Source organism: Abramis brama (genome assembly GCF_963993115.1).
Source record: "Abramis brama genome assembly, chromosome: 19".
In the NCBI taxonomy this organism is placed as follows: domain Eukaryota; kingdom Metazoa; phylum Chordata; class Actinopteri; order Cypriniformes; family Leuciscidae; genus Abramis; species Abramis brama.
In genome coordinates, this window is record NC_139981.1 from 8516226 (window position 1) to 8540842 (window position 24617).

Below are 24617 nucleotides of genomic sequence, written 5' to 3' on the forward strand. Positions count from 1 at the left end.
TTCAAACCCAATTCACGTGTCAGAGGTCCTGACAACAGGTTTCCGATTCATGACTGATCATTGATTAAAATCTCCTTGCTCTAAGTGCAAATATTGGCAAAGGCTATATTAACAAACTCCACCAACCATTGCTCAGACAATATAACCTTAGTATTTGTGTGAAAATCATATATCGCTATATTGTAAACAGGATGCTATCTGCTATTTGGTGCAAACAGTATCTACCACAATCTACTCTGTAATCTACCTTTTTATACCTTGGTGTAAACAGATGCTTCATTGATTTTCATTTTATTGTTTTTAAAATGTGGAAATTGACCTGTGGTGTCATATTAAATTAAATGTAAAAAAAGGTTAAAACTTGTGTTAAAACTAAAACTACATGGGGAGTGTTAGCTCTAATAAACTAAATGCACAATAATACATAAGTTGTTATTAAATTAGATATTATGAAATGACTGAAATGAACCAGGAAGAGAAACACCATGTGCCAAAGTTGAGTCTCAAAGTTTTTAAACATTTATTTGTATAGAAATCGTGTCTCTCCTTCAATATTAAATTATTTATCTTCTTATTTTTAACTTTCAACAACTAACACATTTTTGAACATGACATCCTACTAAAGAATTCATTCATTTTTAATGGTTTTCAATGTGGCCCAAAATTGACAAGAGGATCCTGGTGGGTGAAGTTTTTCAAGATAGCATGAGGGTTAAAACCCTGCCCTGTATCAGAGGATTGCCGGTTTAAACTCCGCGCATCCTCGTATATCTGCAATATTATGTCATCGTAAGGCAGTGTTCGGATTCTCACGCAGGATAGCTCGCCTGAACGGCATTTTCGCAAAGTTCGACAACGAACGACTGTTTATTCAATCTGAGGTTGCCGAGTGAAACTGCTTTTCTTAAATGCACACGAGGGAACGTGTATTTGAGCAACACGCATGCAGCATGATGTAGCCGGGGTACCGTACCGCTTCTAGTCACTTCCTTGTCCTGCGGAGAGGATAAAGCAGTGACGTCGGTGGACCGGTCTGCACGGTGGCTGTAACGCTGCAGAGGGAAACCTGTCCGCCCGACCCGGACACAAACCAGCCACTTTATCGCGAGCTGAATCTTAAAAATGTTTCACTGTGGACCACGACGATAGGCTGGCGGTTACTAAGCGACGCTCGACCGGGAGATCAGCCGCTATCAGCTGCCCCACTGTCTATGTGTCCGTGTGCGGTGCACCGGTGACCATGTCCTTGGTAAAGAATGACGAGGAGCAGCGATGGGTGCCAACGCACGTGCAGGTAACTGTGCTACGGGCCCGAGGGCTGCGCGGGAAGGGTAAACACGGCACCAGCGATGTGTACACCATCATCCAGCTGGGCAAAGAGAAATATTCCACGTGCGTGATGGAGAAGACTACGGACCCGGAATGGGGCGAGGAATGCGCGTTCGAGTTGCAGCCGGGGATCCTGGAAGAGGGAGGGCGAGACGCGTACCCACCCGGTAGTGGCGACCTGACCCTCACCGTTATGCACCGTGCTCTCATAGGACTTGATGTGTTCCTGGGTCAGGCTGTTATACCGGTAGATAAAGCCTTCCAGAATCGGAAAAGCATGAAAAACGAGTAAGTTTGTCTTTGCATTGACTGTTTATGTATTTATTCGTCTGAAGCAGCAGCTGTGGCTCAAGGAATAAGGGTTAATACATGTGCCATTAGCCCAGTCGGATATGTCTTGCTCAGACTCTCAGAGTGCTGCAATCTGTTCCTCTGCAGTCACGCCCTCTTAAGTGGGCCTGGATGTTGACTGAGGAAAGTAGGGGAATTTTCATTGGTGTTTTCCTTTCCTGTTTCTGGAGGCTTTAAAATGGTACAAATTTTGAACATTTTTCTCATCAAACACTGCAGATTCAACCCCTGAGACCTGAAGATGGGTGTGTCCCACAAGGGAGACAGCCTAAATGTGTTAAAGGGTTAGTTCACCCAAAAATAAAAATCATGCCAGGTGTATGACTTTCTTCTTTCAGCCAAACACAGAGTTCTGTAAAAAAATATCCTGTCTCTTCCAAGCTTTATAATGGGAGTGAATTGTTCCATTTTTTTGGAAACCCCAAAAAGCTAATCAGTCCATTATAAAAGAAATCCATACGGCTCCAGGGGGTTAATAATGGCTTTCTGAAGCGAATCGATGCGTTTTTGTAATGAAAAATATCCATATTTATAACTTTATAAACTAAAATCACTGACTTCTGGTTACGGCCATATGCGAGTCGAGTTCCGGCAGAAAAGTGACCTCTGACCCGAAGCATGATGTATTGATGAACGCGGAAGCGCAGAGGATAGAGCAAAACAAAACACCGGTCACGAATTGGAAGTCTAAAACAAAAATTTTAAAGAGAAATGTCAAAGGATTTCGATATAAGAGAAGAGAAGCTTGAGTTTGTTGCTCAGCCCTATTAGTTTGAACCACGAGAGGCGTCAAAGCTTATGCTACTCGCCGGGTCAGAGGTCACTCTTATGCCGGAACTCAACTCACACATGGTCGTTTCCAGAAGCCAGTGATTATAGTTTATAAAGTTATAAAAATGTATTTTTTTCTTACAAAAACGCATCGTTTCGCTTCAGAAGGCCTTTATTAACCCCCTTGAGCTTTATTAACCCACTGTTGTGGGCTTCAAAATCTAAGGTACCATTCACTCCCATTATAAAGCTTGGAAGAGCCAGGATATTATGTTTAAATTTTTACAAATTAGTTTCAAGCTGCGTTCATATGTGGTTTGAAATCCTATTCAAATCTCATTTCTGAAAATCTGTTTTATTCTGACCGTTCTGATTGGATTTTGCATAGCTTTTTTTCTCACGCCACGTAAAAACGTCAGATGTCATTACAGAAACAAGGGTGTGTTGTCGATGTGCAGGTCGCTCAGAAAATGATAATATAATGGAGATATCACCGTGGTCCAGTGATGAGGTGATGCCGCACGAGTCCTCTAGTCACTGCTAGTCGGCCTGGTCAAAACCCCTCTTTGAATTTTGAGACTGGCAGAGACGGCAGCATGGAATAAAGTTGCTCATGCCAGCCTCCTGCGTTTCTGCCGCTGCTTCATTAGACGTAGTAGTCCAGTGCCGTGGCTACACATTGTCATATTGTAAGACACTCCATGTAGTTTTGGCATAGGCCTTCCAATGCAACACTTCCAAGAAACCAACGCAGATAGGCTATTTCGAATATCGAAAGTGTGCTGCGGCAGGCCACACAAATCGGATCTGAACAGTTGCGATACACGGTGCGGACAGTTAATCATTTAGATCAGATTCCATTCGGATACACAAATAAACAGATTTGGACCGACAGTTTAAACATATCTTAGAGGGCGTCCAGGATCAGTGTTGAAAAATGCTTGTTTAGATCTGTATTTTTCACATCTGTCTGATTTAGTAATGTGTCATTGCTTATGCGAATGAACAGTCTAGTTTTGCTCTGTCTGCTTTCTGATTATGAAAGATAAAGGCACAAGCAGGAAAATGAAGGCTTGGGTCATGTGCTGACTCTACCAGGTGCATCAGGGCTCTTTACTCATAATGCCCCTTTTTTGTGGGCTTCACCAACACAATCGCATGGCAATGGCAATGTTTCACTTTTTGGTGAATTTGTGGCTAATTCGTATGAATTTGCACAATCTTATTCATACTTTTTCATTCTATCTGCGTACACTCCAGTGTGTTGGGGCGGGGTTAGGTATAGACTTTTTTTATGCTTACTTTTTTCAAAATAAATAGTTTTTTCCCCGTAAGATTCACTTCGTACGAATTAATACGAGATTGTCACCTCATAAAATAGCTGTTTTCTCGAGATGGGGTTTGCCCTTCTTTCGTTTATGCTAGAATCTTAGTGATTCAAAGGTGGTTAACATTTAAGTTTCCTAACAAAATAAAAGTATCGCACTATTAATTAATTAAGTTAACATGCATTGACTGCAGTGTAGCTATTAAACTCTATGTAGCATCTCAAACCATTTTAAAATGCATTTTTTATACTTACAAAAATAATTTGTTACATTGCACGACCATTTGTCAGCTACAGGACGTGCCATACTTGTCCATTCACATTAAGCTATTATCCTCCAGTAACCAAGAGTTTTTGAGCAATAACAAAAGCATCTGTGGTATTAGATAACAGATATCAGAAGCTCAGAATAGCTCAAGATGGATGCTTGATCAGACCAGTGGAGCATGACTTCTTCATGTTTCATTTATTGATACATTTTTGAACATTTCTCATTCATCCTGAGGCTAAAGAAAATCTATTCTTATGTGTTTCACTGTAGCATGCAGAGGAAAGTGTTTTAAGATGCATTTTAACCTCTGTGTAGAGTCTCTGTGCATATATTTATATGATTCTGTTTTCCTGGGTGGTTGTGGATGAGTGAGGCTCTACACTTTTATCTAACACTACAGCTGTGAGATATTTATTCACAGTATACGCCCCACTTCCTGTAACTGGCAACCAAATATGAAATCATTTATTTGTAGGCTATTATATAGAGGCCCTTCAGTGCTCTTCTGGTTATACTTCTGTTGAGATGTAACCAGAACGGATGTGTTTAACTTATTAGAAGGTTTTTAAAAAAGGTAGGCCTACTCCTTTATATAAGACACGAATAGGTAGTAATACCTCAAGAGTAGGTCATGTGACACAATGACAATTATTTTGTAACTGTATACTATGGCCTACATAATGCTCCCAATTAAATGTATGCACAGGAATGGCATTTTAGCCATAGAGGGATAGGCTAGTTCACCCCAAAATGAAAATTGTCATCATTTACTCACCAAGTTGTTCCAAACCTGTATGAATTTCTTTCTTCCATTGAACACAAAAGAAGATATTTTGAAGAATGTTGGTAACCAGACAGCTGACGGCACCCATTGACTTCCATAGTCAATGGGACCCATCAACTGTATTCTTCAAAATATCTTCTTTTGTGTTCAGCAGAAGAATGAAACTCATACAGGTTTGGAACAACTTGATGGTGAGTAAATGATGACAGAATTTTTGGGTGAACTATCCAAAATCGCTCGCTTTCTTTTTATTTCTTTTTTTGACTAGACCAGATGCACAGATTCTCTCAGGCTCTGACTCAAAGATGGAGGGTGTGTGTAAATTAAGTTTTTAGGATAAATATTTTTTAGCCCATATAAACTACAACCCCAAAGTTATACATGGAAGAACACTTGAGCCTGGGCCAAAGCCATCAGGCCTGGGTAGCAGACCTCTATTCTCAATTTACTAAGTGCACTAAATGTTGACACTGAGGGTTTAATATATGCTGTATATGTTGCTCACTTCTTGGTTCCTGGTGATTTCCAGATTGCGTTTTGGTATCTCCCCTTGTTTGTGTAGGTGAGGTGTGTCGGGTACTGATGAATCATGTAGTTAGTGTGTGGGTTGGCAAATTACCATTGTAAGACGTAACGATTAGATTACTCTTGACTCTGCACTTCATGATTAAAACTTGAATCCGTCAGATGTGAGTTTTCTATACTTGGCACTGATATAAAAAAGTGTTTCCATGTATTTACAGAATTTTTCTGAAAGAGCTAGTTCCGCTGGATGCCGTGTAATAAAGCCCACATCTAACCACACTGGGCAGGAGTCTGCTGCTCACCACAGAGGTGAAATGATTGTAGAGTTGAATCTGGGTTATTCACATTGATACTGGAACTAGTGGGTGTTTGGGGCCCATTGGTTTGGTGTGGTAAACATAAAAGATGCTACAAAGGAAACAAAGGACTTATTTGACTTGCTGACTAGACACTTTTGAATCTTAAGCTCTTCAAAGACACAGGCAGTTACATTTTGTGCTTCAACCACCACACAAAGTTTTTTAATAAAAAGTAAAAGAAGACAAAATATTCAGTAACTAATTTCTAGTTTAGTAGGTTCATGTTGCTTTTCTGTTGCTTAGTTGGCCAGGCATTGTTTGATCACACCATTGTGCATAATACAGTTCATAATACCTCGTAACTTAATAAACTTTGCAGAAAAGGTATTTTGCAGAAGCTTTTACTTCAGTTAAGTTCAAGTGGTAAAGGAAAAATGGTGGCTTAATTTATTTCACATTTTGTACATTTTGGCAAAATTTTACAAAAAGGTCTAATTTGTTAACAAAAAGAAAAAAATATATAAAATATATTTTTACAGTATTTTTTAATCAATTGTTAATGGTAGTTTATAAAAATGTCCATGATCATTTTAGTTTACAGTGCATTAACTAATGTTAACAGATCAATGTTTGATCTTAAAAATGTATTAGTAAATGCTGAGATTAACATTAATTGAGGGGCCGTTTACACAAAACCGCTTTGAACTAAAAACGGAAAACTTTTTTATGCGTTTTAGCCGTTCATTTACACGACAACGGGGTTTTGGGGGCCTGAAGACGCAGACTTTTGAAAACTAAACCTTTATCGTCTATGTGTAAACTCCAAAAACACGAATTTGTGAAAACGGTGATGTAATGCGCATGACTATTACTTGTTCAGTCAATAGGCGCATAGTTTTAGTGACATCGTCAACTACTGACCTGGCAGCATAATACAGCCTTTTGAATCGTTTTCGCGGATCGTTTTGACAACGTTGTTGTCGCCTGTCTCTTTATTCTATGGAATATGGTATTCACCAGTTTTATCTAGTCTTCAGTCTGATCACTTAAAAAATAGCACATCCCTGTTCAACAAGCTGCCCAATTCGAAGTGTCTGTTATACATACTAATAGATTATTGTGCTTTGAGAAGGTTGTGTCTGCTCATTTTGAGTATAGGTCGTAATAATGTTCATTAGTCAAAGGAACTATGCATAAATGAAAGAAAATTGTATAGAAATATATGGATTTTAAAGACTGTAAAAGGCATGGTGAGGCAACAGTGGGAATGGATGAAATATAATAAGGTACTCACATCTGTGAGACATAAATTGTGTTCCTTTTTGGATGAAGTGACTTTCCTCTGTGTTTAAAGTGAGAATATCAGAAATGTTGTAGATGTACGACCTAGGAGAACGTTGACATTATTCTGGTGGTCTTTGATACTTTGCCATGACATCGCAAGGCCGGTATATTTTTCTGTTTGTGTATATGTGTGTGAATATTTGTGTTTCCCAGATGAACTACGACTGATAACATTTTAATTTGCTTTGGAATCAGAACATCAAACTACCCTTATTTAAAGCCATAGTCCAATGAGACGGTGTGCATGTGTCTACATGTTGTAAAATGTACATAATGAATTATAAGTGAAATATACTATATTAAAAAAAAAAGATAAAAAAAAAGAAAACAAGAAAAGAAACGCCCTCTGTCTTCACTTTCAGCTATATATGGATTTGGATGGAATCCAAGTTATATAATGTTCATCAAATCTACATATAGTTCAACCTACATATAGTAGTGTCTGCATATTCAATTTGAACTGGAGAAATTATTTTTAACACTGAAAAAAAAAAAAAGTATTTATCACCTTTACTAATTGCAATATAAAACAACATATCCCAGTGTCACTTCAATGTGATTCTACCACAGCAACAGAAGTGCACTGGAGTAATGCCAAATGTGTTTATTAGTAAATGTGAATAATTAATGGGCATTCATGTGTGGGTGGATCCGCCTATCTGTTCATCTGTTAATTGGTTAATTGTTTTCTTTTAATGTGTCAGCCAAATTTCTAACAATAAGAAATTGTGTATAAGCGTGTGTGTGTGTGTGTGTGTGTGTGTGTGTGCTGTCTCTTGGAGTGTCTAGAAGAGCGATAATGCTGATTGAAGAAAGCTGACCTTCTTGTCCCAGCTCTGCTTTTGTCAGCGTGTGTGTGTGTGTCTGTATGTGTTTACATAAAAAAAAACAAAAAAAACAGAGTATCAGGAAATCCTCAATTAATTTAGCAGGGAGACCTTTTGATCTAAGTTCAAACATAAAGCTTGTGTATTTGTGTTTGCTTGAAAATGAAAACTGTATGTGAATGTGAATGTAGGGGAAAGGGCACTTGGTAAAACATTGGAACATCAGATCTTTAATCTATTAATCTATCCTTCAAGTTCTATCCTTCAGTAGATTGACTGCTAGAAGTACAATGTTTTTCTCACAATTCCATCAATCCAAAAGACAGACATTTTTCAGATCTGCAAGGTCAGCATTCATAGCTGAAATTACTTTTGGCTTAGCAATATTTGGAAATTAATGAACTTTTTTTTTTATTTTTTAGATGCCTAATACTTTGATGCTTTGTTTTGATCTCCCTTAGTATATTGTTCTCGTATAAAGTATTGTTTAGGTGTACAGCAGTGGCCAAAAGTAATGTCCGGCCTAGGAAACTTGCCATCTTCACCCTTTATTCAAATATTATTAACAATTTGTTAAAGATGTTGTAAGCATATGGCGTAGTTGTGCTTGGAGTCAATTTATTTGTGATAACACACAATGAAACATGCCAGATTGTGTGGACATGATTTTTGGGCAGGCTGTCATACAAACTTACAAACATGCAAAAACGAGTCCGTGTTTAGTTTTTCCTGTGAGCTTTTTTTTTTTTTTTTTTTTATGGTAAAATAAAAGGTTTGCCTTAACCAACTTTAATGTTTTGATTTTCCCTCGTAAAATATATAAAATATTTTCCTCATATTTTGTTGGTTTATTTAAACTTGTCATTAAAATTTTAAAACAAATTTTGGCCACTATATCATTTGTGCCTCCCTTTAACAGTTTTCTTTACTCATTATTGTTCATAGGTGGCACCTGCTGCATTCTAAAACTGGCAAAAAGGAGAAGGAAAGAGGGGAGCTTCAGTTGACTGTGCAGTTCACTCGGCACAACCTGACAGCCAGCATGTATGACCTTTCCATGAAGGACAAACCTCGCTCTGCTTTCGACAAGCTCAGAGAACGCATGCGGGCCAAGAAACGCTCTAGAGAAGAAGATTCCTCTTCCGCCATCGTCTCTGGAGGATACGGGTCAATGGTAAGTGTGCGGGGGCGGCTGCCAAGTGATGGGGGCGGCGAGGAAGACTACGAGGATGATGAAGGCGGGGAGATCCGCAGGAGTAAGATGAGAAGTTTTTTCCTGCGTGGGAGGTTGAGGAAGTCTTCAGACACACGCTCAAGCACGTCACTGGGCTCCGAGAGCAGCGAGTCTTCATCGCGGGGCGGAAGCCTAAGCCCGACGGCAGGAATCAGTGTGGTGGTCTCAGATCTGTCCAACTCTCCGAGTAACAGCAGCAACCTGACTGCAGACAGCAGTCCAGGTATGCACAACAGCATTTGATGTTTTTTAAAGGAATATCCTGGGTTCAGTACAAGTTCAGCTCAGTCAATATAAAAATGAATCTCAACTTGTCTCTGGTTTCCTTCAAAAAAACAAAAAGCTAAAATCTGGGTTACAGTGAGGCATCCATAAGCAGCAAGTATTTTAACATTTAAGTAGTTGAGCCACAAGACATAAACAATAAGTATGTTCACATGATTTTAGTGTAAAAAAAGCTTATTAACCTGTTCTGTGTAAAGTTATATGCATTTGTACAACTTTGCTGAAGTGACCACGTAACGTCAAAAATTCTAAAACACTAAAATGATTGTAAAAGTGTTGATTTAAACATAATAATACTCTTTTAGAAGAGCTGCGTCAATGTCTCCAAGACACTTGAAGAAACCTTCCCTGCAAAGCTAACTGAAAAACTATGTGCAAGTGTACCTATTCACCAAATATTGAGTTAATTTAGTTAATAGAAGATAATTGATAAATAAAATCTATTTATGGTATTATTTTTAAAAGCGTCCTGACTTTACAGCATTGTTACACACGTGCCTTAAACTTTTCACACTACTGTAGCTCTGGAGGAAGGTGTCTTCATGTGTCTTCATTCGTTGCCACAGTTCTTCTGGATTTAGTCCGCCATTTGAAAATGCCTTATATACACAGTACACACACACACACACACACACACACACACACACACACACACACACACATTATAGAAATACAAACCTTTATGTTATATGCGATTAATCAATTTGACAGCATTAATACTAGTATATACTTTTGGTAACACTTTAGGGTCCAATTCTCACTATTAACTAGTTGCTTATTAACATGCATATTACTAGGATATTGGCTTTTTATTGGTACTTATAAATCACATATTAATGCCTTATTCTGCATAGCCATATTCTACATCCTTTAATCCTACCCAATACTTAAACTTAACAACTACATTATTAACTATTAATAAGTGTGACCCTGCTTTTATTAAAATATAAGCTTCACATTTCTGCATTTAAATCATTCAAAAATTGGCCCCATTAAGTTATATTGTATGTACCACAAAAACATTATTTGGATTTATCCCTCGTTTTCTTAAATAAAAAAAACTCAACCTTTGGGTGAAATGTCAGACTTATCTCTTGTGACATATGCTGGACTCTCCAGTCATTCCAATCCTTTCTTACAATCGACTGCATACTTGCATCCCTCCATCCAATCAAGTCCCCATGCTACATTTTGTTTTTCAATAATCTGTTTCACTCGGATATGTGACATGGAAAAGATGTTACTACATCCATTACAGTGCGACTTTAAGAAAACAATAAAACTCTTTCTCTTTCAGAACACACAGTGGCTCCCTCACCACAGGTTTCTCCTGTCAGACAAATGATGTACGACATCAGCTTACCAGTGCCTCATTCTGTGACGTCAGACAACGACACCCCTATTCTACTTCCTTCAGTGTGCGTGAACGGGAATCCGGTGGAAACGTCTCCTCTTACTCACCACCCACCGTCACTCATACTACAGCAACCTCAACGAGAGTCAACCAAACCAGTAACTCAGTCAGGTCAACCACAGGCAACCAAGCTGCCAGTTAAGCCTCAGAAAACTCAATCAACTGAACAGAAATCCCAAGAAACCCGGCTATCCAAGTCCGAGTCAAAGCCAAGGCCTGAGCCCCAGCTCCCAGCCCTCGGGGTGCTTCAGAAGGGCTCTTCTCTCTCCCTCTCCCTACAGAACCTCCCTCGCCGTGGGGAGGAAAAGCAAAACGGCGGCCCTGTGGATGGCCGTCGCTGGTCCTTCGATAAACCCGGAGAGGAAGAAAAAGCTGCCATCGTAGCAGCATTAGAGCATGCTGGAAGAGTTACGGATGAGGCGGGGATGGAAACAGTGATACCTGCTGGAGAGACAGAGACTCAGAGGAAGAAAAGGAGGGGCCTGTTTTCACACGAGAGAGGTGATTTGGCTGGGAAAGGGCCAATCAGGAGTAAAGAGGAAGCAGAACACGCTCAACCACTTGTAGAAGTCAAACACAAAGGATGGTTCGGCTCCAAGGACTCGCACAGTAAACCCAGGTAACTTATTTTTGCTATATTTATGTTACAGATGCCAAATAGAAGTGTGTACATGTGTATTTGTGGTTCGGCGAGAGTAAATGCTGTGACATACAGCCATAGATTTAGTTTCAGCATCTGCATTGCAGAGGGAGGTGTTGCCTGGAAACCTGAACTCTTGAATTATTTCCTTTAACTTTCTTTCTCTCTCTCTCTCTCTCTCTCTCTCTCTTTCACATGTGTTCTCCCTAAATACCAAGCTATGATTTCTCAATTTTAATCGGAAAGTGCTATTTTTGTATTGCAGACAGATGGATCTGAATGTGTGTGTGGGAGTGTTTGTGTTCGCTATGAATGGGAGGAGTCAATCAGTTTAAATCTGTCACTGACCTAAACCAGTATAACTACATTCTTGTTTCTGGTGTAGGTGTGTATGCTGTCCATTGTTTGGTAAATATTTTCTTTTTTCATGGGTGATGGTGATCACACTCTGTTTCATTTTTCTGAGCTTTGGTTTGGGTTTTTGAAAAGCAGGGAAATGCCTCTTCATGCTGTGCAACAAAAATGTGCACACACACACTCATAAACTGCATTAACTTTTGCAATTGCAAAAACTGGCTAATTAAACAAATCCCTGCATTAATTGCTAAAGGTTGCAATTATGTCACATCTACAAAAAATGAAAACTTGAGAGGAAAAAAGAAAGCAATATTGACTAATTAAGGTCTGTGAATTCTAGGCTTATCAAATTAATCTCATGTTGAAGTTTCCTGCTGAGGTCTTGGAGCAAATTCCACAGTGAGCTTCATTATGTTGTACTCACTCTGTAGGGCACTTGAAGTGAGATTACCCAGAAGAGAGCAGCTTTACATCTCATATTTTCACATTTGGTACATGTGCGAAGACGTCATTGCCACTTTATTTTAAATCCTATTTATTAAACAAAACAGGCGATTTTGCTTCCAATGTTGTTCTTTTGTGTCTTGGGTTTTGAAAGTCCAAGTAAAACCTTCTCCTTTAAAATAATCATACTTGGTTTGACTTCATTGAAATGACAGTCATCTGTACTCTTTGCTAATGGCCCTGAGGAAGGGTTTTTGGCAGAATTTAGTTGCTTACATTTAAATGCCCTACTAAATGCGCCATTTTTGCGCACAAATGTTTGCATACTTGCATCTGTCAAAGATGCAGAATTCCTTTTGGAATTTGATACTTGGTTATGTAAAGATCAAAAATAAACTGTTTACTATACAAATTTATTGACTCATTGTTGAGCCTAGTTGGTGCGTGCTTATTAATGCATATTCAGTTATTATGCACAAACATATTTACAGGTAAAAATTGCACTTCTGCTGTTACTGACATTAATTGCATAATTTATGGTGGAATTTCAATGCAAAAAACCCACAAAAATGCATCAAATAGCAGTGCCGTTTCTGGGTTGCAATAATTAGAAAAAAGTCCCTTGAAATCCTGATTGGAGTGAGATAAACGGATTTACACACATAGATCTCAAAGATAATATAATCTATGCTGATCAAGTTATTATTCACCCATGAAATGTCCCATAACAGACTAAATCTTCATGGCTAATGACCTATTAAATGGATACAGGTTAAGCCTTGACCTAACATAAAAACAGTTTTCTTTTGAAAATCACCATTTACAATGCAGTTTAGCTCACAAGTATTGTTAATATTTTACTAAGCAACTGGCTTCTAGCATGTTTTTATTAACTGTGACATCTAGTTCAAATTATTTCATAGGTATTTCTTTTAAGTTTAGCTACTGGAACATGTCAAATACCCCAACCAATATCACATGCTCTCTTATGTTTACGGTACTTGCTTGAAGCAAAAAGTGATTTAGTTTATGTATGAACTTAACTAAAAGGGCAAAGATGTCAGTCTGTAAAAGTCTGTTGTTTGCTCAATCTTTCTTTCTTTTTTCTATCGCTCACCTCCCCCTCTAGTACGGTTGGGTGATTTGTTATGGCCTTTTCAATCTCAGCGTTTCTACATGCCTTAGTGTAGAGCAGCCAGACACTGTTTTCAAAATACTATCCTATGTCATACTGCTTGCCACATCACAAGGCACTATTGCATGCTAAGTCTTTAAACTTCATTTGAGTACGCATTAGTAAATTTATAAAACTGTAATATATTTAGTAGTTGTCATATGGCATATTATCATGTATATTTCCAGATGTTTAGCATTGCTTTTTAGGAAACTATCTGACCTTTTGTGCTCTGATTTTATACTGCACATAAAATTCATCATAAAATGTCATTAAGATAACACACATATAGAAAAACAAACATACTATCCACAGTATGCACACTGGAAACTGCTTTTCTTTAAGGAGTTTTATGAGAAATATGATTTTGAGCACAACACAATTTTAACACAAATATTTAGTGCTCTCTACTTAGAAGTTTCCTATAGCAAACATCTTTTTTGTTTAGAATGCATGGTGCACAATTGTTTTTTTTTTTAGGGATTTTGCATTTTAAATGGTGAAGGTCACTGGTCATTGCACTTGGCCATCATTGTTTCTCACTGTTATTAAGGGTTTAATGGAGGTCACGGTTTCTAATGAAGTGCACTGTATATACCTTCCTTTCACAGCCCGCTGGTGTCTCCTCGGTCACACTCAGGTGCCAGTGCAATCTGTCCAATTGTACCCTTGAACTTTAATGACCCTTCACAGAGTATGGCTGACAAACACGCTAATCCGTTCACTTCTCTCCCACCCTTTTCTGAAGCCAATCCCTTCCTCCCACTTGCACAGCAGAATCCTTTTTTTCAGGAGCTTCATTCTGCTGCTCCTTTAACTCCCGATGTGCCCTCTCTCTTTAGCTCACAGTCTGGCGGTAATGCCACCCCAGATTTGCTAAGGATTGGAAACAAAAAAGAACCTTCCCAAATGGATTTTTCATTTGATCCTTTAATTTCTCACTTCGAGGGAAAGACAGAAAAGGATGAATTTGAACATTTAGCTGAGGATAGACTGAAGTCTTCAGATGAGGTGAATGAAACAACGAATTTGGTTACACCCCCTCCTCTCCTTCTGAAAACAAATAATCAAGAGCCCTCAGGTGCTTTGGGTGGCTTAATGGTGTCGGATACAAATGATCTAACTGATTTAGAGCGAACTGCTTCAGCAAGTAGTGTAGAGACACCCAAGGAAACTGCTGCTGACACAATTCAAGTTTCAGGAAGTGATGTTAATGATATTTGCTCTAGTTCTGACAAGCCTGACCACACCGATCACGGGGCACATGGCTTCCCAGAATTTAATATGAATTTATCCGAAATCTCCTTACCCGAAAATTCCAGTTTAGATTTTTCTGAACTGAATACACTTGCATGCCCTTATCCTGCACTGTCACCTTGCTCCATGAATGAAGACCGTTCTGATGCCACAACTCTTGAAGACCAACCAGAGATGTCCCTAAACTCACAAAATGCCAGATCAGATGTCACACAGCCATCATTATCAGAAGCAGACACTGTTGACCTTCTTCATAGTATCTGCATTGAGTTCTCAGAGGGGGTGTCTGTGAATCCTGAAACATCACAGAGGCCCGAAGCACCCGAGTCTGCTACAGATATTGAGTCTGTGATAGACCATGAGGATCCTTTGCAATTCTGTAGAGACAACAGCTCAGGTGACACCCCGAAACAGTCCACTGTGAAATCTGATTCCCTAGGTGGAGATCTAGCCCACCAGTCTATTGAGCCCTGCCTTTCTCCACAGAGTGACATCATTCCAGGTAATATAATACAATCTGATGAAGAATTTTGGAGATCAAATGCCTCACTCATTCAAACTGTGGCAGTAAGTGGAAAGTCCCTAGTTGAAACCACTGAGCTTTCAAGAAGCCATGTTCAGTCAGCACCGAGTTCCCTAGTGTCAGCTGCTTTGCCAGTGAAGAATGGGGAGAAAACAGATGCAGTTATGGACACCATGCTTCAGAATGAATCAGGAGATGGTCTCTTAGAGGGTGGGAGTAGTAAAGATATCCGTTCTGAAATCGAAGAGTCTGTTCCTGAGAACCTATTTGATGGCCCTTCCTTTCCAAGGCTCTCAAAAACCATGCCTAATGACATGCAGGAGGACAAACAGAAAGTCAGTGAATTGCCCACAAGTCCATGCAAGAGTGACTTAACGGGTAATCTACTCGCCAGCATCAGTGAAGAACAAGAAATAACTAATTCTAATGGGACAACACATCCTGTAAGACATCTCCTCCCCACCACTGGAATTAGAACAGGGACAGACAAGGATGCATCAGATCCAAACTTTGTGCTCTCACCTGGCAGTGTGCTCCTCCACAGCCTATACAAGAGTGCAGAATCAGACCAGTACATTACTTGTGTATCTCAGCAGGATTCAGTTTCCCCTAGCTTAGAGCTCACACAGGATGTGAAACCCATACACAATTGGTCTGTAGAGGACACTTCAATATTTGAGTCCTTGCCAAACCATATCTCTAATGCCATGCCAAAAGATGACACATCTGTAAAGGCTTTACCAGAAATGGCTTGTAAGCAAAATCAGGTCATAGAGGAAAACATTAAACCATTTCAAGAAGTCTTGCCAAAGCCAGAATCCCCTCAGGATGTTCAACCAAGAAATTGCTTATTGGACCTCCTGCCAGAAACACATACCTTAACACCAAAATCAGCCCCCTCATGCAATACATCATCTGAGAACATGTCTGACATGATAAAGTCAGATTTTGACGAAGCAATGGTACAGTGCAACCCTTCAGGGGACAATGTTGAAAAATATGACTTTTCCAAAGATATGATGCCAATTGTTGTTACCTCAGATATGATAGCAGAACTTGAGGCTCAGCTTGCACCATTAGATACAGAAACATGTCTGGTAAATAACTGTAAAACCTGCCCAACCAAACAAAACGATTCCCAAGAACTGCAAAAAGACGAATCCCATAATATTAAATCGGTTGGGATTTTATCGGAGGGCAACCTACATTTATCCAGGCTGACTGAACCTAACGTGTTTTTATCCGATTGTGCATTAGAACAAACCTCCAGTATCACACAGGACCTTGTCATAACTGATTCTGGCCTGAAAAACATCTTTCTACCCCAACCAACTGAAACGCACATTCTTTGTACTATCACAAGTCCAGTCGCAAACCTTGAATCTGCAGAGAGTCTAGATAGAAATGCTGAAATGTGGACAACCCCAGCTGGTCAAGATTCAGAGACACCTGACTTATTTCCAGTGAACTGGCCCTCTTTACCCCAGCCATCAGCACCTTCACTCTGTGAACAGCCAACGCTGGCTTCAAGGCATGACCACAACCTTAACTTTACATCTTCTTTGTTCGACCTTTCACCTGTAGCTTCCTCAACACCACATATAGCAGTATTCCCCTTTCCCATAATTCCCCCTACCACAGCAGAGTCATTACCACGTCCAGAACATGCTCCTCTTCCTACTATGCAGCCTGTGAATTCTACATCATACAATCCTTTTATCCAGGATAAAACACAGACATTTGATCATCAGAGCAGGTGAGGTCTCAGTTCGTTTTGTTGTGGTTGTTATGGGAGATCGGCACATCTGGTGCACATCTAATGGGCACATCTGGAGATGTTTTTATTCCTTGGGCTTTCCAGTCACTTCCATTCAGCTTTAAAACTTATTGTCTTCAATGATGTTTAAAGGTAAAATCTGTAATTACTGAAACGGGTCATTTCCACAGTAATATGGAAATTTTGGCTAATGCTGACAACTAATAATTATTGATAGGTAGGCCAACTAGAAAAATTATTCGACTGTTATGTATAGGCTTAAATATATTGGATCATTAAAAATTCTCATTTATTGGTTGATACAGATAAGACCGTACATACAGTGAGGAAAATAAGTATTTGAACACCCTGCTATTTTGCAAGTTCTCCCACTTGGAAATCATGGAGGGGTCTGAAATTGTCATCGTAGGTGCATGTCCACTGTGAGAGACATAATCTAAATAAAAAAATCCAGAAATCACAATATATGATTTTTTAACTATTTATTTGTATGATACAGCTGCAAATAAGTATTTGAACACCTGTCTATCAGCTAGAATTCTGACCCTCAAAGACCTGTTAGTCTGCCTTTAAAATGTCCACCTCCACTCCATTTATTATCCTAAATTAGATGCACCTGTTTGAGGTCGTTAGCTGCATAAAGACACCTGTCCACCCCATATAATCAGTAAGAATCCAACTACTAACATGGCCAAGACCAAAGAGCTGTCCAAAGACACTAGAGACAAAATTGTACACCTCCACAAGGCTGGAAAGGGCTACGGGGAAATTGCCAAGCAGCTTGGTGAAAAAAGGTCCACTGTTGGAGCAATCATTAGAAAATGGAAGAAGCTAAACATGACTGTCAATCTCCCTCGGACTGGGGCTCCATGCAAGATCTCACCTCGTGGGGTCTCAATGATCCTAAGAAAGGTGAGAAATCAGCCCAGAACTACACGGGAGGAGCTGGTCAATGACCTGAAAAGAGCTGAGACCACCGTTTCCAAGGTTACTGTTGGTAATACACTAAGACGTCATGGTTTGAAATCATGCATGGCACGGAAGGTTCCCCTGCTTAAACCAGCACATGTCAAGGCCCGTCTTAAGTTTGCCAATGACCATTTGGATAATCCAGAGGAGTCATGGGAGAAAGTCATGTGGTCAGATGAGACCAAAATAGAACTTTTTGGTCATAATTCCACTAAACGTGTTTGGAGGAAGAAGAATGATGAATACCATCCCAAGAACACCATCCCTACTGTGAAGCATGGGGGTGGTAGCATCATGCTTTGGGGGTGTTTTTCTGCACATGGTACAGGGCGACTGTATTAAGGAGAGGATGACCGGGGCCATGTATTGCGAGATTTTGGGGAACAACCTCCTTCCCTCAGTTAGAGCATTGAAGATTGGTCGAGGCTGGGTCTTCCAACATGACAATGACCCGAAGCACACAGCCAGGATAACCAAGGAGTGGCTCTGTAAGAAGCATATCAAGGTTCTGGCGTGGCCTAGCCAGTCTCCAGACCTAAACCCAATAGAGAATCTTTGGAGGGAGCTCAAACTCCGTGTTTCTCAGCGACAGCCCAGAAACCTGACTGATCTAGAGAAGATCTGTGTGGAGGAGTGGGCCAAAATCCCTCCTGCAGTGCGTGCAAACCTGGTGAAAAACTACAGGAAACGTTTGACCTCTGTAATTGCAAACAAAGGCTACTATACCAAATATTAACATTGATTTTCTCAGGTGTTCAAATACTTATTTGCAGCTGTATCATACAAATAAATAGTTAAAAAATCATACATTGTGATTTCTGGATTTTTTTTTTTTAGATTATGTCTCTCACAGTGGACATGCACCTACGATGACAATTTCAGACCCCTCCATGATTTCTAAGTGGGAGAACTTGCAAAATATCAGGGTGTTCAAATACTTATTTTCCTCACAGTACATCTACTATTTCTACAGTCTTGCCAGTTTCAGTAACTACAGATTTCCTGTTTTAGCAGATATGTGGTGCAAGGTATGTTTCTTGTGAAAATGGTGTTATGGGGTTGGGCAAGGTGTCTTTTGGGACTCCTTATTATATGTGCAATCGATGCACTTCACTTTCTCGGGTTGCAGGGTGACTCTCTTTCCCTTCATCCACATCTTCTCTCTTGTGTTAATTTGTTTGTGGTAGCAGCATGTCTACTGATTTCTCCATGGACAACCACACATAGGCTCACACTCTCTTGTGGATCCTACAGTTGGGATGGGGGAGCCTCACTTCAATTAGCAGGTGTTAACCAATTGAGTGACTCGGTTCGGTCCACAGGAAGCTTGCCTGAGTAAATTTTAGCTTCATATTTGTTTGCTTGATTACCCTTACTGCAGCTAGTCTAATGAGTTGTTGGATGATGACTGAAGGTAACATTTATTGTGTCCTAGAAGAGATCTCCTTGTCTCAGAACTAAAGGCTGTTCTCACCAAGAACTATAACTTTAAAGATCATTATAACGATAATAACTATATTAGCGTCTATACCAGCGGACGATATCATTCATTTCACTGTCTGCTGTTGTAATTGTTCAGAATTTTTCCAATTATATTGTTTCTCTGTGCTGTTATCGTTATAGTTGTTGTGTGGACTCTGTTATTCTTTTATATTTATATTTAGAACGATTTTTAGAGCTATATCTTTATCATTATAGATCTTCCTTAGTGTGAATGGGCCTTAAGAGCTTTTCTTGAAAACATCTTAAATGGTGTGCTGTTGTGAATAAATTGATTGACTTATTATATTAAGCTGTCACCATTCTTTTTTGCCCTGTACCCTGTCTAATCTTGCTGTGTCAATGTCTTTTAGTCCACACCCAGTGAAGCCATTGACACCCCCTGATGAGAAAAGGTCAGAGGGTCGCTCCGTACTAGAGAAGCTTAAATCCACCATCCACTCAGGACGAAGTCACCACTCAGATCAGGATGCTGACAAGAAGGTACTGGCTACCTTTTGAGTAAACTGATTTAACACATGAATTCATTGACACTGATGAACCCAAAAATATTTTTGTCAGCTTTCACTTGTCATGTCTCCTTATTGGCATCTAAATACAGTTCAATACAATGCAAACATTTTTCCTACTCTGTCATTATTTTAGTATACGTAATATTTTTGCACTATTTATTTCAAAAGTATTAGATGTAATTTTCCCACATGTTCTTCTGATCACCAAGACTGCATTTATTTGATCAAAAATACAGTAAAACAATACAAATGTGAAATATTACGGTTTAAAATAACCATTTTCTATTTCTATTTTCTATTTATTCCTGTAATGTCAAAACTGAATTTTCAGCATCATTACTCCAGTCTTCAGTGTCACATGATCCTTCAGAATATGCTGATTTGGCGCATTTCTTATTATCAAACAATTGTGCTACTTAATATTTTTGCAGAAACCATGACATTTTTGTAGAAACCTATCATGCTCAGACATGACTCCTCTTTTTTTTAAAATATATTTAGATGAACATTCTGTAAATATTAATTTACTAACATTAAAATGTTTAAATGTTAATCAAATTAAAACAAGCACTAGTACTAGTTACTACAATGTAAAATAGTACACCTGTAAACTAATTTCAATTGAGGAAACAGATTGCTTCAATTCATTTAAGTTTACAAACCAATAGTTATGAGTTCTGTAAACTTATTTCAGTTGAGTTCACAAAAATAATATTTCCTAAACTTCACTCAAATATTTTATGTTGCTGAAACTCAACTGAATTGATTAAAACTATTCAATGTAAAATCCATTGACTCTATTCCCTTATAGTTACCTGTTAGTTAGCTAGCTACTTAGCAGGCTACTGCTTAACATGTGCTAATACCACAAGAGACTATTGCTTCTCTATTATATAGCATGCGAAAAACAGAACGCCAACAAATTAGTATGTCCAAATACATAGTATTCGAAAAACAGTAGGCGGAAAGTCCCCGGATGACCTACTACTTCCGGCGAGATTCTGAAGTGCACATTCAATGGACACTTTACTATCCCATGAGGCCACGGGAGGGGATTTATGAATGGAGGTGAAGCGACTCAACTGACGCTGGTAGGTCACATGATAATGATGGATGGCGGATGTAGTACGTCCGGATTACATTCATACTACACACATTCATACTATATAAAACATCCTTTTTCGCGAAGTAAGTTTAAATGCAAATGTAATACCTACTCAGACAGTACATGGTTTTTGTGGCACCGTATCACTGCATTGGTAAGTGCAGTTACTACTTTTAAACAAAGCAGTGTATAGTCTTAACATGTTTTGGCCCATCCTCGAGCTAACCACAGGCTCTACTCTTCAGCATAATGGTAACGCCCCAAAAACTCAGACTTGACAGAAAACCTTTTAAATCCCAACATAGCAACAATAAACACTAAGAGATCTCTGCCTGCATTAATCTTGTGCAAAAACATAAAATAGCATTTCATTTAACATTTACTCTCTCTACAGAGTCTGAAGCAAAGTATACTGGGAACTAGAATTCAGTTCAGATTCAGTTTGAGTTCTGCTTAATATAATCAGTTATTGAGTTCACATAACTTTTTCTATTAAGTGCAATGAAGTTTCAGTAATATTTGAGTGAATTAACAACCCCTTTCATTTAATGAATTTGATTGTTAGGTTTTGCAGTGTACTACTGTACTTCTATGATAGTTCTGTCATTTAAATCCATCACCATGATCACAAATCAAAATATAATTCAGAAGTGACTTTTTTTCTCAACTTCAAAATAGTCTTGCAATGTAAATCTTTGCTTGTCTTTCTTGTTTTAGCCGCTAGTGGAGGGAGGAGGCTCGTACTATCACCTGAACCACAGCGATCTGGTTAAATTGCTGATCCAGCGAGATACTGAGCTCAGGCAGGAGCGGGAGGACTACGAGAAGCGAAGGGCGCTGCTGGAGAAACGTGAGACGGAGATAAAGAAGATGAAGCTTCTGATCCGAGATCTCGAGGATTACATCGACACGCTGCTCGTACGCATCATGGAGCAGACCCCCACGCTGCTGCAGGTCCGCAACAAGATGAAATGATACAACAAACGCCTTCACTATCCTTCCATAAATCCCAGGTGTACGTCACAACCTTGCACTGCTACAGCAACCATATAAATGTAGAGAGCTATCTGGAGCTAGGTGATGGACATGGAGGAGAGAGTGTAGATTTGCTGTTCTTAACTGTGTCCAAAAATACCTGGGCTTCTATGGGGTCTGTATAGTACTGCAGGTTTGCGTTGATGGTTAAAGGTTGGCACTCTGCTGCTAAACTTCAAAGCTGGTATGATCCATTCACTCACCAGACATGTCACTAAGATACATGATAGTCCAGCTAAGCACCAAAACCACCTGTCAGTCAAAAGGAAGGCAAGACTGTGACGTGCCAGTCTTCTAGTGCTAGTGTGAATGGTTTTTAATGCACGAAGAAAAGCATTGCTTTATCTTTCGTTTTTTTTTCTATCACGTTTTGACATGTAACGCTCAGCTGCTTAAACAAAAGAACAGGTTTGAGAACTCGAGGTGGCTTGAAAGCGTGCTAGAGGGAGCGTGAGACGAATCAGCCAGTTTTGAATCTGCTTGTGCCTCCCTACATGTCTCTGCACTTTACTTAAGAGCTTAAGGGCAGAGGCTCACACCAACCGACCTTCTAGCTTTGTTTTGTAGGTCGGTGTCCTTCCTCTTCCTTCCTTTGCTTGAGCCAATGCACGTACATCGCTGCCAGTGCTTTCAGGTGTAATGAATAGGATATATAATACTGTATTCATTGCATATATGCCACTCGGACAAAATGCCAAATGCTGCCTTATCATACAGTATTTTCTCCATTCTGTTGTCGCTAAACTCATCACTTTTAATTAAATTGCACATTATATTACAAAAAAAAAGGTGATGAAGTGTACAAAGTTTAACTTTCCCCAAGACTGTTAAATAACAAAATGATCAAATGGATCTGTAGAGAGAACGAAAGCCATGAAAATGCAAATGCCAGAAACTATCTGCTCTAAATTAACGTTACAGGATTGTCAATACCGCAACGGCTCTGTTAATGTCACTGTAATGTTATTCTGGTGTTTTTATGATGTCGCCACCATCAGTGTTGCCACTGTCTGTGTACAATGTAGCACTTATATGTAGATATGTGATAGAGGCGTAGGCCGCAGCACTTTCAAACCTCACACTGAGGCATTTGCAACAATTCTTTCTCAACAGCTTAGGAAGTGCACACAGTCAAACGCACACGTTCATTGCACAGACTAATAATCCTCTAAACACAGGATATTAACGGTGTTTCAGTGCTAGTCCCTTCTAGAAATCTTGAGATTTATCAACATATTTCTGTGATTAGAAGCAGTTAAGGACTTGTGTGCTCTGAAGGTTTGTCTCTGACTATTGAAGGTGGATTAATGAATGTTCATTTAATAAGGATTAAACTTAAAAGTTTACAAGTTTTCAAGAATATGTTACGTTTTAATCATGCAAATATCTATTTATGGTTTTTTTATTGTATTTTGCTTTGTGGGAAGGTCTTCTGTCACCTTTATTTTGGGGTGGTAATAAGGTTTGTACAATCTTTTTTTGCTCATTTTGTTGAATGCTGTTTATGTACATCATGATTACTAAGCCTAGGATTCCCTTTCTAAAGGTCAGTAGTAACAGAAAGCAATAGATGTGAAGGCCAGGCTTTTGCAGAATTTAAGAGATTCATACTTTTCTAGGTCTAAACAGATGGAATGTAATACGAAATATTTGCTTAGATTGCCACTGTGTCGAACAACAGTTTATATAATAAATATTCACAAACACACACAGCCTGCAGCCTAACAAGAAAGTGTTCAAGTGCCCTTGGCTGAATGATATCATGAGATGTCATGAGATGTGTGTGTAGAAGAAGATTTGTATGCTTTTAATGGTGAAGTTGATAATCAAAGCTACATTTTATGTAGTACAAACTCTGGAACTTGCAAATAAAAATTTGTGTTTACTAGACTACATTTCATTTTATTTTTAGAGGTGCGGAATGTCCTTTTTCTTTTAAGGTAATTTAAAACCTAGATATTTTTTAAAGAATTACAATGGGTTTATTTTAAAGTTGTAAGAATGCATTGGAAAGAAGTTTGATGCCCGAATCCTCATTCTTAAAAGTATAGGCTCAATTCTTCCTTCTTGGTTGTAAATTTCAGTGGATGAGAATGGCATAAATTAACCTCACATATTAAGTAGCGTATATAAAGCACCAAACATGATAGGAATGTTCAGATGAACAATTTGTTTTAGGTGCAAAATATCTGAAGTGCTTCCCTGAGGTGCTGTTTGGTTGGATGTTTAGGGTGTAGTTACATGAGTGTCCACTGGAGGTTGTGATGTATTTTTTTAATTCAATGCCTCATCTGAGAGATGTTCAATTGACTTTTGGTGTACTCTTATGCATCTCTGCTAGGAAAAGGTCTCTGTTGATGAAATAAACTTTTCACTTTGGGATGCATCTCTGACTGTCCTTATTTGACAAAAAAGACAAAGCACTCATATGTCTTTGTATGCAGTGATATTGAATATTAAACCACTATTTAAACACTACAACACTATTTCAATGACACTACTGTAGTTATATATCCTCCTAAATTATATTTGCCTCAATGATTAGATGATATATTTATCTTTC

General features: G+C 39.0%; 1 protein-coding gene across 1 annotated transcript; it reads left to right on the forward strand.

Annotated features, from left to right (window-relative positions):
• The first annotated feature begins 992 nt into the window (after positions 1-992).
• On the forward strand, positions 993-24434 carry rab11fip5a (RAB11 family interacting protein 5a (class I)). Its single transcript, XM_084092405.1, has 5 exons — positions 993-1617; positions 8774-9285; positions 10645-11380; positions 19756-19885; positions 21737-24434. The coding sequence occupies exons 1-5, from the start codon at positions 1241-1243 to the stop codon at positions 21992-21994; spliced, it is 2013 nt and encodes a 670-aa protein (XP_083948531.1). The 5' UTR covers positions 993-1240; the 3' UTR covers positions 21995-24434.
• Positions 24435-24617: the final 183 nt, after the last annotated feature.

What these genes read in the sequence shown, in the direction of transcription:
- rab11fip5a (XM_084092405.1), top strand. Translation starts at nt 1,241, where the DNA reads ATGTCCTTGGTAAAGAATGACGAGGAGCAGCGATGGGTGCCAACGCAC. An exon ending in GACTGCAGACAGCAGTCCAG is followed by an intron (nt 9,286 to 10,644) that starts GTATGCACAACA and finishes TTTCTCTTTCAG; the next exon opens with AACACACAGTGGCTCCCTCA. An exon ending in GACTCGCACAGTAAACCCAG is followed by an intron (nt 11,381 to 19,755) that starts GTAACTTATTTT and finishes AATGTCTTTTAG; the next exon opens with TCCACACCCAGTGAAGCCAT.